At 42.3% G+C, this 15,996-nt stretch overlaps 1 protein-coding gene across 10 annotated transcripts in view; it reads left to right on the top strand.

Moving 5' to 3' along the window:
* Positions 1–15,996, top strand: part of kidins220 (kinase D interacting substrate 220) — a 99,285-nt gene that overhangs the window by 29,129 nt on the left and 54,160 nt on the right. For all 10 annotated transcript variants that reach the window (XM_033021636.1, XM_033021630.1, XM_033021633.1 and 7 more), the window contains exons 10-13: positions 531–629; positions 2,860–2,958; positions 5,118–5,216; positions 15,086–15,263. In XM_033021636.1, coding sequence (XP_032877527.1) covers positions 531–629; positions 2,860–2,958; positions 5,118–5,216; positions 15,086–15,263 — 475 coding nt within the window. The remainder of the gene's footprint in view (positions 1–530; positions 630–2,859; positions 2,959–5,117; positions 5,217–15,085; positions 15,264–15,996) is intronic.

The raw sequence follows: 15,996 nt of genomic DNA, 5'->3' as shown, positions 1-15,996 counted from the left end.
ATATAGCAATAGCCTACGGCAAGTAACTTTAGTTATCACGTCACTGAGACGTGCAGACCCTTTGGCCCATTGAATCTTCGTCAACCACCAAGTACCCATTTTCAATCATTCTATACAAACCCATTTTACTATCCCAACAGCCCCATCAACCTTTCCCAGAATATACCATCTTCCTACACATCAGTGGCCAATTAATCTGTGAACTCACACGCCTTTGGAATGTGGGAGGAAATCGCAGCATCCGAAACAAAGCCACATTGATTCAAAAAATGTGCAAACTCCACATGAACAGCACAGGATATTAAGATTGAAACTGGATCGCTTGAGCTGGTGGACAACAGCTCTACTAACTGCTACTATGCCACCTATCACCATGTACATTACGTTAAAGGGTTTAAATGTCAATTGCCCATCTTCAACTTGACCCTTTACACTGGAATTCTTTACTTGGTTCAAGTTTTGCCTTTCTATTCTAATACTCATTGTTGAGCATTGTTTCTGGGAGAATTTTCACATACATTTTATTTCAGAGTGGAGATACTGTACTAATTGGCGCTGTTAAAGGTGGTCATGTGGAAATCGTGAGGGCTCTACTTCAGAAGTATGCTGACATAGATATTAAAGGAACGGTAAGTCTAAATGTTGATCAGGATAATTAATATTAAAGGGAACAGGTTTTACACAAAATTGGAGATCATGACTGTAGAGATCATGACTGATAACATGCTCTGTGTAACAATATTGGTACTCTAACCCATGGAGTAAAATATTCTCTATGAGGCAATGGATCGTAGTTAAATACTGGAATTTGAACCAAAGAAAATATCCTAGGTTTCCAGTCACCATTTCATTGGTGACTAGGAATTACTTCAGCAGTGATTTCTATCAAATAAATATATTTAGTTTACTAATAAACTTAGCCTTGGTTTATATATAGAGAATAGTTACAGATATTAAATTAAAGTGCTTTCCTGATTCAATGATGAATTGCTGTTTTAAGATACTATATAAAATTCAGAAGTGTTGGGTGGAACCAGTGATAGGTGAACTGTTTCAGTCAGTGGAAAGGAATTTAACGAGAATCGTAATCAAACCACAAAGGGTCCATCCCTTTGCCCACTGAGGATGTACTGACATCCATTTACATTAATTTTATGCCAATGTAATTTTGTCTTCCCCACTTTCTCATCATCATCTTCCCCCCTCCCTCAAATTCTACTGCACACCTAAGTAGTACGGGCAATTTACAGTACCGACATGCAGGTCTTTGAGATGTGGGAGCAAACATGAGAATGCAGAAGAAACCGATGTGCAAACCCTTCGCCGACAACACGGGAAGTCAGGATTGAATCTGGAATACTGGAGTTGTGAGGTAGCAGCTCCACAGCCTCACAGCTTGTGAGGACAGCTGCATCAATGTACCTCCAAAATTGATAAATAATCACCCTCATTCAATTTTTTATTGTGCTGTTGATTCATGGAAAATCAAGAAAATAATTTTGTCCAGTAACCTTGTGAGAATAATAGCAATTTAAACGTAAAGGTTTATTTATTTCTTTATTTTACTTGCAGCAAACACAGTGATATTTGAATCATAGATGGAACTCTTTGATTAAATTTTTTATGAGAAGTATGACACTGATAAGCAAAGAATAATCCCAAAGCACTTATTTGCACTTCGTAGGCAGTAAAGGGCCTGTCCCACCAGCATGCGATTGCATGCGTCTAACGCGACCAAACGTGGTCGTTTGAGGTGTAGGGCCTCGCGGGGCCGGTCCCAATTCGAACCACGGAGGCGTATGGAGTTGTGCGGGGCTGGTTCCGACATCGTACTCACCAATCAGCTGGGCAGGAGGCGGGCCGACTGAATTTGAACGCCGCACGGCGTCAGGTGGTGACATCGGCACGCAACGGCACGCCGGGCGGTGACGTCATCGCGCAACGCCACCGCTAGACATACGCCGTCAAGACGCTGCGTACGACGTCGAGACGCTGCGTACGCCAGTTGAGACGCTGCGAACGCCCTCAATGCGCCTGCAGGCCGTTGGCGCGCGGGATTTTCGGACAGTGCAAGATTTTTGGAGTCCGTGCGATGTCTGGACCAGCTCCGCACAACTCCATACGCCTCCGCCCTTGGAAGTGGGACTGGCCCCGCGAGGCCGTACGCCTCAAGCGACCACGTTTGGTAGCGCTAGACGCATGCAATCTCATGCTGGTGGGACAGGCCCTTCAATTGTGTCTGGAGAGTAATTTCTGGTGTAATGTAGGAACAAAAATCGATGCTCAAATTGGACACAAGTTTTCATAAACAGCATTGTAATAATGACCAAATACCATATTTTCCAGTAATAATGACCTGCAAACTACAAGAGATAATTAGACAATTATTTTTTATTGTGTAGAATAATATGTAGAGATGTTAATTGCAAAAATCAGTCTAGAGGATGTGCTCCAGACTCTGCAGTGAGGCTTGAAAGCACAGCTATTTTATTTTCAGGAGGCCATAATGCCAGCGTGCTAAGGTTGACACTTTAAAATTGAAGCTACAAATAATCTGCCAGAGGAATTCAGCGAGTCAAGCAGCATCTGTAAGGAGAAAATAACTCAATATTTCAGACCAAAACTCTGCATCACGATAATCCTTTTACCACCACAGATGCCGCTCAACCGGCTGAGTGCCGCCACAAATTGTTTGTTGCTTCAGATTTCAGCATCTGCAGCCTCTTGTGTGTACAGTTTAAAATTGATTAGTCCTAAGAAAATCTGGTCCTTTTGACCCCATTTTCAACAAAGTGAATATTGCGTAATTATAAGTTTTAATTACATTTTTGTTAACATTTCTTCTGGCAATGTTTTTAGGATAATAAAACTGCTCTCTACTGGGCTGTGGAGAAAGGAAATGCAACAATAGTAAGGGATATTCTTCAATGCAACCCTGACACAGAAATCTGCATCAAGGTATGAGTAGATACTTACCAGATCTATCACAGTTTAAATAACGCTAATATTTTATTTTGATCGTTTGTCACTGTTTTTGCCTCTTATTCCCTGAAGAGAACTTTACTCATTAGGCCTCTTTCCCAATTGCTACTTCTTTACTATCTCAACTCGATAACTTAAATGGTATTAGCAGATTTAAAGTGGTTGTTTGTGTTTCCACTTGTGAAGTGACTGTTTTTGAAGTTTTGTGTTTCCACTTGTGAAGTGACTGTTCCACCAGGAAGTGACTGTTTTTCGTAGTCACTTCCTGGTCGAGGATGCGACTATTCTCCGAGCCGCATCTTCGCCCCCTCCTCGCGGCCTACCATATGGATTGGCGCGGCCTTTCCTGCCGGAGCCCGGCCAGAGTTTCAGCTTCAGCAGCGGCACAGCACTGGATTCCATTGCAGAGTGAGCGATGCCTTACCGGGAATCGCCGTATTGGAGCTCCGGAGTGCTGGGACTGCCGACTTTGAACACAGTGGAGCTGTGGTCTGTGGAGCTACCAGCCGCTGGTGGCCCTGACTTTCCAGCCGCTGGCGGCGCTGACTTTGACATCGCGGAGCCTGGGATCTCTCGCCGAGGTCGCAAGCGTTGAATCTCCGCCCAGCTCAGCCTGTGGACTTCGGAAGCCGCGGTCTCTGGTAGGAAGTGGCCGATTTGGAGGCTCCGGGCCGCTGAGAGTGTTCTTCCGTTCGAGGGCCTGAAACATCGGGCCGCCGCTGCGGGGACAACAGAGGCCTCAATAGGCCCCGACCATGGGTGAACAGAGGAAGAGGACTGAACTTTGGTGCCTTCCCTCACAGTGGGAAACGTTGATTCTGCTGTGGGGGGGGGGTTATGTTTTATGTTAAATTCGAAAGTGTTGTGTTTATTGTATTTGTGTGCTGCATGGTAACTCAAATTTCACTGCAGCAATTGGTGTATGTGACAATAAATATCCTTTATCCTTTGAAGCCTTTGTCATTGTATTTGCTAGGTTATGTAACTTATGGAATTGGTCAATAGTTATTTTTAGAATATTCATATAGCAGATTTTGCTTAACAATATGTTTTCACTTTTTTATTAATATGGAACTCTTTGCAGTAAAAAAGTTATTTTGTGAATAGGCACATGTTGCTGACCAATATAAGCTGCGCCATCAACAGTTTAATGAAAATGACAACTTCCTCTTCTTCCCCATAACCTTTTGTGAAATTACCTCAATTGCACATTTATTACTTGTTCAATGACTCACAGAAATGTCCAGCTTTTAAAGGCGATATATCCTTTCCCCGCCCAATGTAAGTAGTGTTAGTGGCTTCCAATTAATTTCTCTAGTTCTAAAAAAGAGATGATAGATTTGGACTCTTCCTTGTGTGTACTATTTTGTACATTTTTCTACTATGAATTTTCAATTTCTTAATTTCTCCTGGTATATTTAATGTCATTGAATTCAATTCCATCCTCCTACTTTGTACATCCTCCTACAGTTCATTTTTGTCCATAAAACAGATTTGAAAAGGAAATGCACTGTTTATCTTGTTTACTATGTCCTGGTTTCTTCACTTTACTATTATAACCTACACTTGTATCTGTATTATTAACAAATAAAACTGCATGATAAATACAATTAACTGGATACATACAAGATGTGTGTTCTTTTTCATTTAGGTTTGACCTATTTCTTTCACTTTGTGAAATACAATGATGCAGCCTTGTGTGGAAATGTTCTCAAATTGCGAGAAGTATAAAATATGCTTTACTTGTATTTAGCCTTTATTGCACCTTGCCTGGGAGCACTGTATGTTAACGGCATATATTAGCTGGAAATATGTTTGCTTTTTGCCGAATGCTAATATTTATAATGGTACCGGTCATCACAATTTTGTTATTGAAATGTTCATGTCATCTGTGGTGTTTTGATATTTTGTAAACTGGAATTAATTTATTCAGTTATTCCACAAAGGTTTTCAACCTTTGTGAATATTGGTTGCTGGTAAATTATTTATAGGAGAATCCCTGAGAATTGCTATAAATTCCCCCAAAGCTTGTTTTGCATCAATATTGTAATCAAACAGAATGACTTTATTTGTTAAGCTACAGAATACTTCCGTGCTGATACCAAAACTAACAAAAGGTTCTTTTCCATTTCCAGGACGGTGAGACTCCTCTCATTAAAGCAACTAAAATACGGAACATTGAGATAGTTGAACTTTTATTGGACAAAGGTGCTAAAGTCTCTGCAGCAGATAAGGTAACAACTGTCTTTGTACATAATTTGATAAATGAACCATTAATGTTACAGTATAAAGTTCAGCTATTTTTATTAGCTGCAATAAGAGAGCCATTTAACCATCCACTGGAAATATTGTATGGAACTTCAATGGTTCAATTCAATGGTTCAATGGGACTTTATTGTCACGTGTGAAATGCAAGCACACAGTGAAATTCTTTTTTTACAAATAGTCCTGTAGAGTTTAAAAAGGAACTGCAGATGCTGGAAAATCGAAGGTAGACAAAACTTGAAGTCTGAAGAAGGGTTTCGGCCCAAAACGTTGCCTAGTCCCGTAGAGTATTGCCATTCCATTAGCAATTGTACAGAGATGATCTACTGAGCCCGCATACAACAGATGCCATGTTTTGGCACAATTTTCTAAGTTCAGTCCACGTTCCAGATATGAGTGGTGTCCAATTCAGGCTGATGAAGGCTTCCCTTTGCCTTCCTTGGTTAGACAATAGGCAATAGACAATAGGCAATAGACAATAGGTGCAGGAGTAGGCCATTCGGCCCATCGAGCCAGCACCGCCATTCAATGTGATCATGGCTGATCATCCCCAATCAGTACCCCGTTCCTGCCTTATCCCCATATCCCCTGACTCAAGACTGTCTTTAAGAGCCGTATCTAGCTCTCTCTTGAAAGTATCCAGAGAACCGGTGTCCACCGCCCTCTGAGGCAGAGAATTCCACAGACTCACAACTCTCTGTGAGAAAAAGTGTTTCCTCGTCTCCGTTCTAAATGGCTTACCCCTTATTCTTAAACTGTGGCCCCTGGTTCTGGACTCCCCCAACATCGGTAACATGTTTCCAGCCTCTAGTGTGTCCAAACCCTTAACAATCTTATATGTTTCAATAAGATAACCTCTCATCCTTCTAAACTCCAGAGTGTACAAGCCCAGCCTCTCCATTCTCACAGCATATGACAGTCCCGCCATGCCAGGAATTAACCATGTAAACTGCACATAATACATCAGGTGTGGTCTCACTAGTGCTCTGTACAACTGCAGAAGGACCTCTTTGTAGGTATGTTACAAAACTTACCTTCAGCGGCGCTGCAGTTCTGTCACTAGCCGTGTGCGCGACTTTGCCGTCTTTGGGGGGGGGGGGGGGGGGGGGTGGGATTACAATGCCATTTTCTCCTGCCTGTCCGAGATATATTTTCTCCGGCTACTACCTAATGCTGAATAATCGTTCCGACTGCTGTTCTGTGAATTTTTTTATAAAAACCGCGGGACAATTTAATGGCTGGAGTAAAATAAAAAAGTGACTTCTAACGCCGTCAACGCCGACAACGGAACGGATCTCCCGTACGGGACAAAACATAAGATAAGTCGTATATTTTACATATAAACTTGCTTCTTAGGATTACTTTAATCAACATTTCATCAGCGAAAATGTGATTATGTAAATATACGAACCGGCAGTGTTTTTCCTGTCGATATGGGGATTAAATTCACCGCAAACCGCAACGTTCTAATCGATCGCGTTCCACAAAATCTCATTCGCAAGATGATTAAAATGGCCATTAATTTACGGGAATTAAACACTAAATTCCTTCCATTTGGCCTATAAATTCATGATAATGAGATTTAAAAATCATGTTATATTGTGAATTCTTGTGTGGATGTTATTTGGACACTTAGGCTATTTAAAAATGTTAACCTTTTCTTAAGAAATGCATAGATGTTTAGATCTAGTAATTGAATTTTGTAATTAGCTACAATTAGGTAACTAACTAATTATATGCTTTAATTTCAGGGCATCCAAGTAAGATTGTTTCATATTTGTTTCAGAATGCTTCAATCTATAGTAAGTAAAATAGTAAGCTTAAACAAGAACTTGCCAGTTTGAAGTTTGATCTTTATTTTATGAGGAGTTACAATGAGGGAATACGTGAAGAAGGCCCGTTCAGCCGCACGTGCGTCAATCTTCAAAGCAGCGGTGAGAAATCACAGATAATAATAACAGTGACTGAAGTATGATAGTAAGATGAAAGAAGACTAGAACTACCAGATGAGCTTAACGAGGGCTGGGAGCGGAAGGCACGCATTCCCTCATCGTAACTCCTCATAAAATAAAGATCAAACTTCAACTGGTAAGTTCTCGTTTAATTTTACTATTTTACTTCGGAGTCACGTGAGTGACTACGTGAAGATTTCAAAGCTCTGTGATTTCGTGCCGTGAGAAAACAAGTCTACACAACCACAACTGCCTCATTGACAAAATGAGGGAAAACATTCATAATGCATACAGTCATGACATAGATTTAAACATGCTGATGCTGTTAAATAACCAATAACAATAGTCACATCTCTCATCCGGATGGAACCTATAACAGAACATAAAATAAATTGAGAATACCTCTGGTCTGGCAACGGGTTATTATAACATGTTTGAAATATTGTTCGTTTGACCACACTACAGCCGTTAAGATGTGGTCCAGCGGAACGTAATTAACCATTGCTGCTGCTGTTATAGCAGCCCTGATGGAGCGAGATCCAGATCAGTATCTACTCCTGCATACCTCAACTCCGTTTTAACACCTGACAAGATCTGAGCAGATAGGTTCTTATAACGTCTTTTGTAACTAACAATCATAGTTAGTTCAGAGTCTCAAAGGCTCTTGGTGACCTTGACGTATTGTTGTATATGTGTGTCCCCACATAACGAGAAATCCCTGGATATGTCTTGAGTTATTTTAAGACCTGACACCCCTACTGCTCTGCTTAAATTAATTATAGCATAAAATACTATGCATATATTTGCAATGTAATCATCCTCTCCTGTCACAATAATGTAGCGAGTGACCTGTTGCGCTAACCAGCGTCAGGAGGATAACTACCTAATGAGGTCCGATCAAAGCTAAGAATGTAGCTGGAACCCCCTGGTTCAAATAGTGTTACACAATGTCAATCTCCCATACTGCATTGTACTTGTCCTGGGACCTGTATAACAGATATCCTTTACTAACTCGATGTCCGAGGTGAACCCAACAACTTAGACCTCGTTAGCTGCAGTTAGTCTGATGGAAAGCCCCTTGGCACAGTTAATGATCCTATAATTCAATATTGTCAAAGACCATTTAAATGAACTGCAATAACTCAGAATCTGTACCATTTTAAAATCTAACATGAGCATTAAACAAACGCTTCCCATCTCCTGAAGCAGCAAAATACCGCTTTTTGGTACCATTCCAGCACTGTGAATACATACAAAAATAGGCATGACAAACCCGAGCCGTAAGCAGTCTGTTGAGAATCTGTAGAACATATATTGATTTTATCATGCAACGGCTGATCTTTCAAGCCGCAGGCTGGACCAGCAAATTACGTTTAAATAACCATATAATGTTGCATTATTATTATTCCCGACAAATCGGGAATCAAACTGCATAGGCCAATTCCACAGCTGGAACCTAAAGCGACTCTTGATGACTCTATTCCAAGACCCGACTCATAAAGCAAATTTGGAGGAAGACATAAAAGACCATTCCTCATGCTTATAGCGAGAATGTATCTTTCGCCACTGTTATGCCACACATTTTGCAACCTTTAATTAGCATGAAAACAATATATCTATATTCGGTGTTGCATTAAATCAGAATTTCATAAATATGGCGTGCTCCAACACCCATTCTGTGTTGTCATTGATCTGTACTTAATGATACTCCAGTGGCAAATTAGATTATGTACCTTTTACAGGATCTTTTCCCTGATTGCACCCTCGTGCTTATCATATGCCACATCTTAGTGTATCAACATGAAGTTGAGCATGCCCTTATGCATATTCACTCAATCACTCTTTAACCCATAATGCACTTAGGGTCTATAGATAGTTGATACCAATACTGAAGAGTTAATAACTCATTGCAAATCTCCTGCACCTCAACTAGACATTCGCATGTTCCCACCTTAAGCCATAGCATCTTTTTTGCAATATAATGACATATTTATTGATCAACTACTGGAGCAATGCTGAATACTGTTCATCATAGTGGCTTTCTTAGCTTCAGCTGGCAATAGCAATTTGTATTATCAATGATCATCATGACCCTTATTGTTTGTCATTAAGCATGCTGTCAGTTCTCCCAAATGCACAGCTGCATCACATCTATTACATTGTCAGTTAGTCTAATGAATAGGAACTCCTTTATAACCACAAGGCTGTTCCAGGTTTCTATTGATTGCAATCTATTGCCCAGGGCGGAGTCACATGGCAACTATCCATTTGATAACAACCTAATTTACTGGATAGGAGAAACCAATTCCTCAATTAGCTTGAAACTGAGTGGATTTTAGTCAAATACAGCATCAAAATATAATCCAGACAATACATCACAATTGTTTTTGAACTCTGAGTAGTCCTTTGAATGATTTATTGTTATCATACTGTTTAACTTGCCTCATCATAACAATGCCTTCAAACATCTCTGATGATCATTGTACATGGAAAACCCCCTAGGAAATCAGTTTGATCACCCTTCTTTCTTAATGAACAGGCCACACCTGCCATCATTTCGAGTCTGCCCTGACAATAACTCTGGTCCGGTTCTGATAATTCTCACATGTCCCAAGACAACTCTTGCCATAATTCTGACCTTGCCTTGAAAGACAATTCCCCATATCTCCGAGCCTGTCTCGAAGGCAACCTGGCTAAAAATACTGGACCTGGCTCAACACTCATCTGGCCAAATTCCAACCTTCTTGGAATACTAGTATTGTCCAGTTACCTGGTTAAAATGTCTCTGAGTAGATGACAATGTCTCAGTTATTTGTGTGTTGCCCAACCAATTGTAAATCTTACCAACTTGTTCGTGGTCACTTAGTTGTAGAGTAACTCTGGTCATCTTAATGCTGCTACCAGCTTCAGTGAACCGCTTCCTGCCGATGAAGCCGTGGGGTGCGTTTTCCCCCTAAACTATGTGCTTCGCCCTTCAGGTTTTGCCTGTGGAATATGTCTCACCTGAATAGAATATTCGGCGGGTGGCTCTAACACCCCTGATAGCGGTCATTGTTGTAATGGCAACCTTGCTGCCAGAATCGTACCTCTGACATGTGTCCTTCATTCCTTGAGGTATGCTCCACGCTATACCCTCAGCCTCGGCATCAGATTACACTGACCCGGCATGTTCTCTTCCATAAGGGAGACATTAAGCAGCCCTACTACAAGGCGCTGCTGGCATGACCTCTCCAACAGGTCCACCCTTCAGGGTCAGAAAATGCCCCGGTAAGCTCACCTCCTCCATGAGGGAGACATCATTGCAGCCCTTCTCCAGGTGCTGCTGCCATACATTTAAACAGCCCTATACAAGGCGCTGCTGACACGGCTTAGAGCAATAAGCCGGCACTGCCATATATTCGGCATCCCCATTATGCAGCCCTGTTACAAGGCGCTGCTGGCAAGGGCTCCCCATCTGCCCAACACTGCCATATCTCCTGATGTTAGGGTGTATCTATCTTGAGCCTCCTCTCAATAAGGCTCCATCCTTGCCAACTTCCACATTATTTATTTTTACCGGAAAGGAACCCTCCCGGCACCAGGACTGACCACTTGGGTCGATTTCCCCCATATCTTGGGGACCTCTGCGGTCTGGGCACCGCATAGCTGGTGGATTTTCCCTCCCCTGGGAATCCCAACACCCTTGTATAGTACCGGAGGGAAAACCCCTACCGGCCCCAGGGCTGACCGTTCCGGTCCGTTTAACCCCTTTCCTGGGGACCCCTGCGGTCTGAAACCCGCATAATTACTGGATTCCCCTACCCGGGAACCCCAGCCTCTATATGTATATCGGGGAAAAAACCTCCCGACACCCGGCATATATATTTATATCCCATCCTACTGGAGGTCCCTTCCACGGGAACCCCAAGATTAACTTTCATATCGGAGGGAAAAGCCCTCTATATTGTCGGAGGGGAAACCCCTTCCCGACTCCAGATCTACTCATATCTGGGGAAAGCCCTCACGGCCTACTGGAAATCCCCTTCCTCGGGACACCCCCGCATAAATTTTATTGTCGGAGGGGAAACCCCCTCCCGGCACCCGGCCTGCTGGCGGTCCCCTCCACGGAAACCCCAGCATAAATATTCATATTGTCGGAGGGGAACCCCCTCCCGACTCCCGCTCTACTGGCGGTCCCAGAATAAATAATCATATCAGAGGGGAAAATGCCCCCTCGCACCCGGCCTACTGGACGTCCCTTCCGTGGGAACCCCAGCCTATCGGAGGGAACCCCTCCCGGCACCCGGAGCGCCTGTAAGCCACTGACCACCCGTCAGCGACCCACTTCGTGAAACCCGACAACCCCAACTACCCGCGCTTGGCGACAAGAACCGAGGTTTCCCCACAGCCCATAGCTGGTTCTCTCATCGGGCCTCACGAATCCTCCGGCAGGAAACCTCTGGAACAAGAGGTTCCTGCAGGGAATAAAACAGGAAAGAAAAACCAGCTTACCTTGTCTTTAAACTTACCGGGCTGGGGAGCTGTTGCCCCAACCGGTCGTCCTGCACCAATGCGTCTGACGTAATGACGCACGTGCGGCTGAACGGGCCTTCTTCATGTAGTCACTCACGTGACTCCGAAGTAAAATAACTGAAAATTCATTCAGTTCCCTTTTATGAAAGTTATGGGCTTTTGACTGTCCTCGATCACAGCTTTTGAGTTAAGTCAATGGGAAAGCAATAGGGAACAAGATGCTAATTTCCGAGTATGAAAAGGCCATAACTTGTTTAATATTGAAGATATGAAAGTGAATTAGGTGTCAAATTAAACTTCTTTTTATGCTTTATCTGATGGGATAAATTGCAGACTTGTTTTTTAAAATCTCAATATTTTGTAACGTTGCTACTCTTTGCTCCTATATTCGATTCCTCTTGTTATAAAGGCCAACATGCCATTCGCTTTCTCACTGCCTGCTATACCTGCATGCTTACTTTCATAGACTGATGAACAAGGACCCTCAGATCCCGTTGTACTTCCCCTTTTCCCAACTTGACGCCATTTAGATAGTAATCTGCCTTCCTGTTTTTGCTACCAAAGTGGAAAACCTCACATTTATCCAGCAATTGACCAGCAACTGACGTCCGCTCCTCGCCCGTCCACCTTTGTGCCCAGGAAGGGCCTCCCGCAACCGACCTTGAAGGCGCGGTAGGCCAGACCCCACTTCTCTCCTACTGGCCTCGGTTGTCTCCCATCGCATTTGTTGTCATCGCTGGCTTCCTCTTTCCGGTCTCTGGCCTTCGGGGTACAAGCAGCAGCGGCTCGGCAGGCTCCACTTCCAGGCCACGGTCCGCTGGGTCCTCAGAACATGGGCCAACTTGGCAGCGCCCCCTGCAGGCTACGGTCCGCCGGGTCTTGCATTTGGCTGCAGTCCGCCGGGTCTTGCGTTCCGCCCTTGTTCACTGGGTCTTCATTTTAAATCATCCTTCTTTTGCCAACTTTAAAGTATGCAGACTTTAAATTATGTTCCGGATGTATTCTTCCATACTAGACAATTTTTGGTGAGTGGCAGTTAATTTTAGGGAGGTTAAATATGTATGCAGTGGGGCTTTGGATCATTTGCAGGGACAGTGAAAGAGGATGTCATTTTGATTCCTTTCCGAGAAGTGATGTGCTAATGTATAGTTTGTAGATAACTATTGTGTATCCCTCAGAAGTTCTGAACTTTCCAGAAGGTGACTTGCCAAGTGAGAAACTTGGTGCGATTAGAAATCTTTACTCACAATAGATGAAAAAACAGAGCTTGGATAAAAATCTGAAACTTGAGTGTATCTAGATTTTGACCATTCTCTTATTTGGGAGAGAATAGGGAAGTTAATTTCCCAGAGAATCCAGTTTGTGGTGAATGGAGATTTCCTGAAGGAAAGGGGGCAGATTGCTGGTGGTCTTATTGAGTAAGTTCCGGATGTATTCTTCCATACTAGACAATTTTTGGTGAGTGGCAGTTAATTTTAAGGAGGTTAAATCTGTATGCAGTGGGGCTTTGGATCATTTGCAGGGACAGTGAAAGAGGATGGGACGACAGATGGCACAATGGGCTAAGTGTTCGGCTGGCAACCGGAAGGTAGCCGGTTCGAATCCCGCTTGGAGTGCATACTGTCGTTGTGTCCTTGGGCAAGACACTTCACCCACCTTTGCCTGTGTGTGAATGTGTGTGAGTGATTGGTGGTGGTCGGAGGGGTCGGAGGGGACGTAGGCGCAGATTGGCAGCCACGCTTCCGTCAGTCTGCCCCAGGGCAGCTGTGGCTACAGAAGTAGCTTACCACCACCGAGTGTGACTGAGGAATGAATGAATAATGCGATGTAAAGCGCCTTGAGTATTAGAAAGGCGCTATATAAATCCCATCCATTATTATTATTATTAAGTTAATTGTGGTTGAATGATGCACACGCATTTACTGGTAATCTATTCTCTATTAAAACCAACATAAATTAAGTTCTTGCTAAGCAAGCTTGCATTAAGAACCATGCTATGGAAATGGAGACCACAATATTTGGAAATGACAATTTATTTGGAACAACAAATCAATTCATCCAGGCCTTTCTTCATTCAACTTTAATGTAGCCTATTATTCTTTCCTTTGGGATGATTGCAGAAAATGATATTTGAAGATCAAGTTCTCAGACCTTGTACATAATCTATGGACTGCTGGGAAAAGTTGATCCCTATCCTCCTATATACTTCTGAGACTTGGACTATTTGCACCTCAAGGCACTAGAAGAATACCACCAGTGCTATTCTCCAAATTCCCTTGTACGCAAACGAACTGATGTTTTTCTCAAAAAAATGATTTATCTTAACCAAGTAATAAATCCAAGTTGGCTCTGCCCAATATTATTTTCCTAAAAAGAGATACAAAGTGCTGGAATAACTCAATGGGTCAGGCAGCATCTCCGGAGAACACTGTCCATGTTTTCCAGAGATGCTGCCTGACCCGCTGAGTTACTCCAGCACTTCATGGCTCTTTTTATAAACCAACATCTGCAGTTCATTGCTTCTCTATTATTATGATTACCATTTAACACAAATCCATATTTGGAAAAGTATTTTGAAATATTCTACATATTTTTTGGTGACTGGATGTTGAACTATTTATTGAGAACTGAGTGGCCTCCCAGCTTCAGGGAACCATGCACACTCCTGACCTTGGGTACTGTCTGCAGAGTTCCAGATTCTCATAGTGACTGAAGTCTGAAGAAGGGCCTCGACCCAAAACGTCATCTATTCCTTCGCTCCATAGATGCTGCCTAACCCGCTGAGTTTCTCCAGCATTTTTATTTCCCCTCGTAGTGACTCATTGTTTTTCTCAGGTTTCCTCCCATGTTCCATTGATATGCTGGCAGATTAATTGGCTACTACATATTACTCATTTATGGCAAAAAAAGTCTCAAAGCAGAATGGATGGATATGTGAGAAAGAATAAGTTCAGTGGTTGTAGAGAAATGAGGGAGAATGGGACTTTGCCATGTTTAAAGTGGGAAACTGAGACCAGGTGAATTTAAAGGGAGTGTAAAATAGAACAGGTGAGTTTCAGTTTGTACATTTAAATCTTTCAAACAAGCTGAAATTTATATGCACTCAGGACGGCAGCTCCTGCTGCTAACCTACCGATGTTCCTGACCCCTGGTATTCACAGCTTCATCTCTCATTCTGGCCACAAACTCCGCTTGCACTGTGGACTTCTGGCTCAGAATCTGGACCAAAAAGGGAGCTGGATGCTAAACTATTTGAATTTACAAACAACTTGACACTGAATTGTTTGAGTTTTGCTGTATTCTGAATATCTTTATGTTAAACTGTTTAAATGAAAACATATGATTTGAAAATATTTAATTGTCAATGGTTTCAGAAAGGGGACACTCCACTTCACATTGCGATCCGTGGACGAAGTAGAAAATTGGCAGAACTGCTCCTGAGAAATCCTAAAGATGGACGTCTTCTATACCGCCCTAACAAAGCCGGCGAAACCCCATACAACATAGATTGCAGTCATCAGAAAAGCATTTTGACCCAGATATTTGGAGCAAGTAAGAATTTTGCTTGGTTATGTGCAGTAGTTAGATATATAAAAGGAAAATGTTAGAATTGTTTAATTTAAATTATTTTGCTTCTCTAATGGTTATGGTTAGTGCCTGGAACAGTGCTGTGTTGTATAGATGAAGATGGCCTGTATGTGATGGTTGCTAAGTAAGCCAATGTCAACTACAAAAATCTTTGACTTTATTAAGATTAAGGGTGGAGGGAAAAACATTAGAATTCTGGATTGCTATTTAGTCACTATTCACTTGCGATTCTTAAATATACTCTCTTTGGCTGTGGCTAATCAACAATTCTAACGGGTAAATTATTTTGATAGACAAATTGGAAGAAACCATAATACATGCAACTGTCAAAAGGAAAGCGGGCAGTGACTGAGACTTTGGACTATAACCCTTTACATTATTCAGTTGCTTTCTGAGAATCTCTGTTTTGAGAGATTGCCAGTCTAATAAGTAATGGATGTTTGAATCATTAATATTCCTCCTCTTGTTGCAAGTATCATAACTGTGCACAGAAGTGGATCTGCCAGAATATGTTGGTAAACTTGAACTTTGGATCTTGACACCTTCTGGTCAGTTTTCAATTCCTGTCCCTGCTTTCAGTTTCTTGTTAATATGTAGACCTGCAAAGAAGGAAATTCAGATGATTGTACATACAGAATTCCAGGCAAGTTGCCAAGCCCTGCTGAATGTCTTAGAGTTTATTTTATTTGTCTTGCTT

The sequence above is a fragment of the Amblyraja radiata genome, chromosome 5 (assembly GCF_010909765.2).
Source record: "Amblyraja radiata isolate CabotCenter1 chromosome 5, sAmbRad1.1.pri, whole genome shotgun sequence".
Classification (NCBI taxonomy): Eukaryota; Metazoa; Chordata; class Chondrichthyes; order Rajiformes; family Rajidae; genus Amblyraja; species Amblyraja radiata.
Note: the sequence above shows the minus strand (reverse complement) of the source record. Positions and strands in the feature narration are given on the sequence as shown.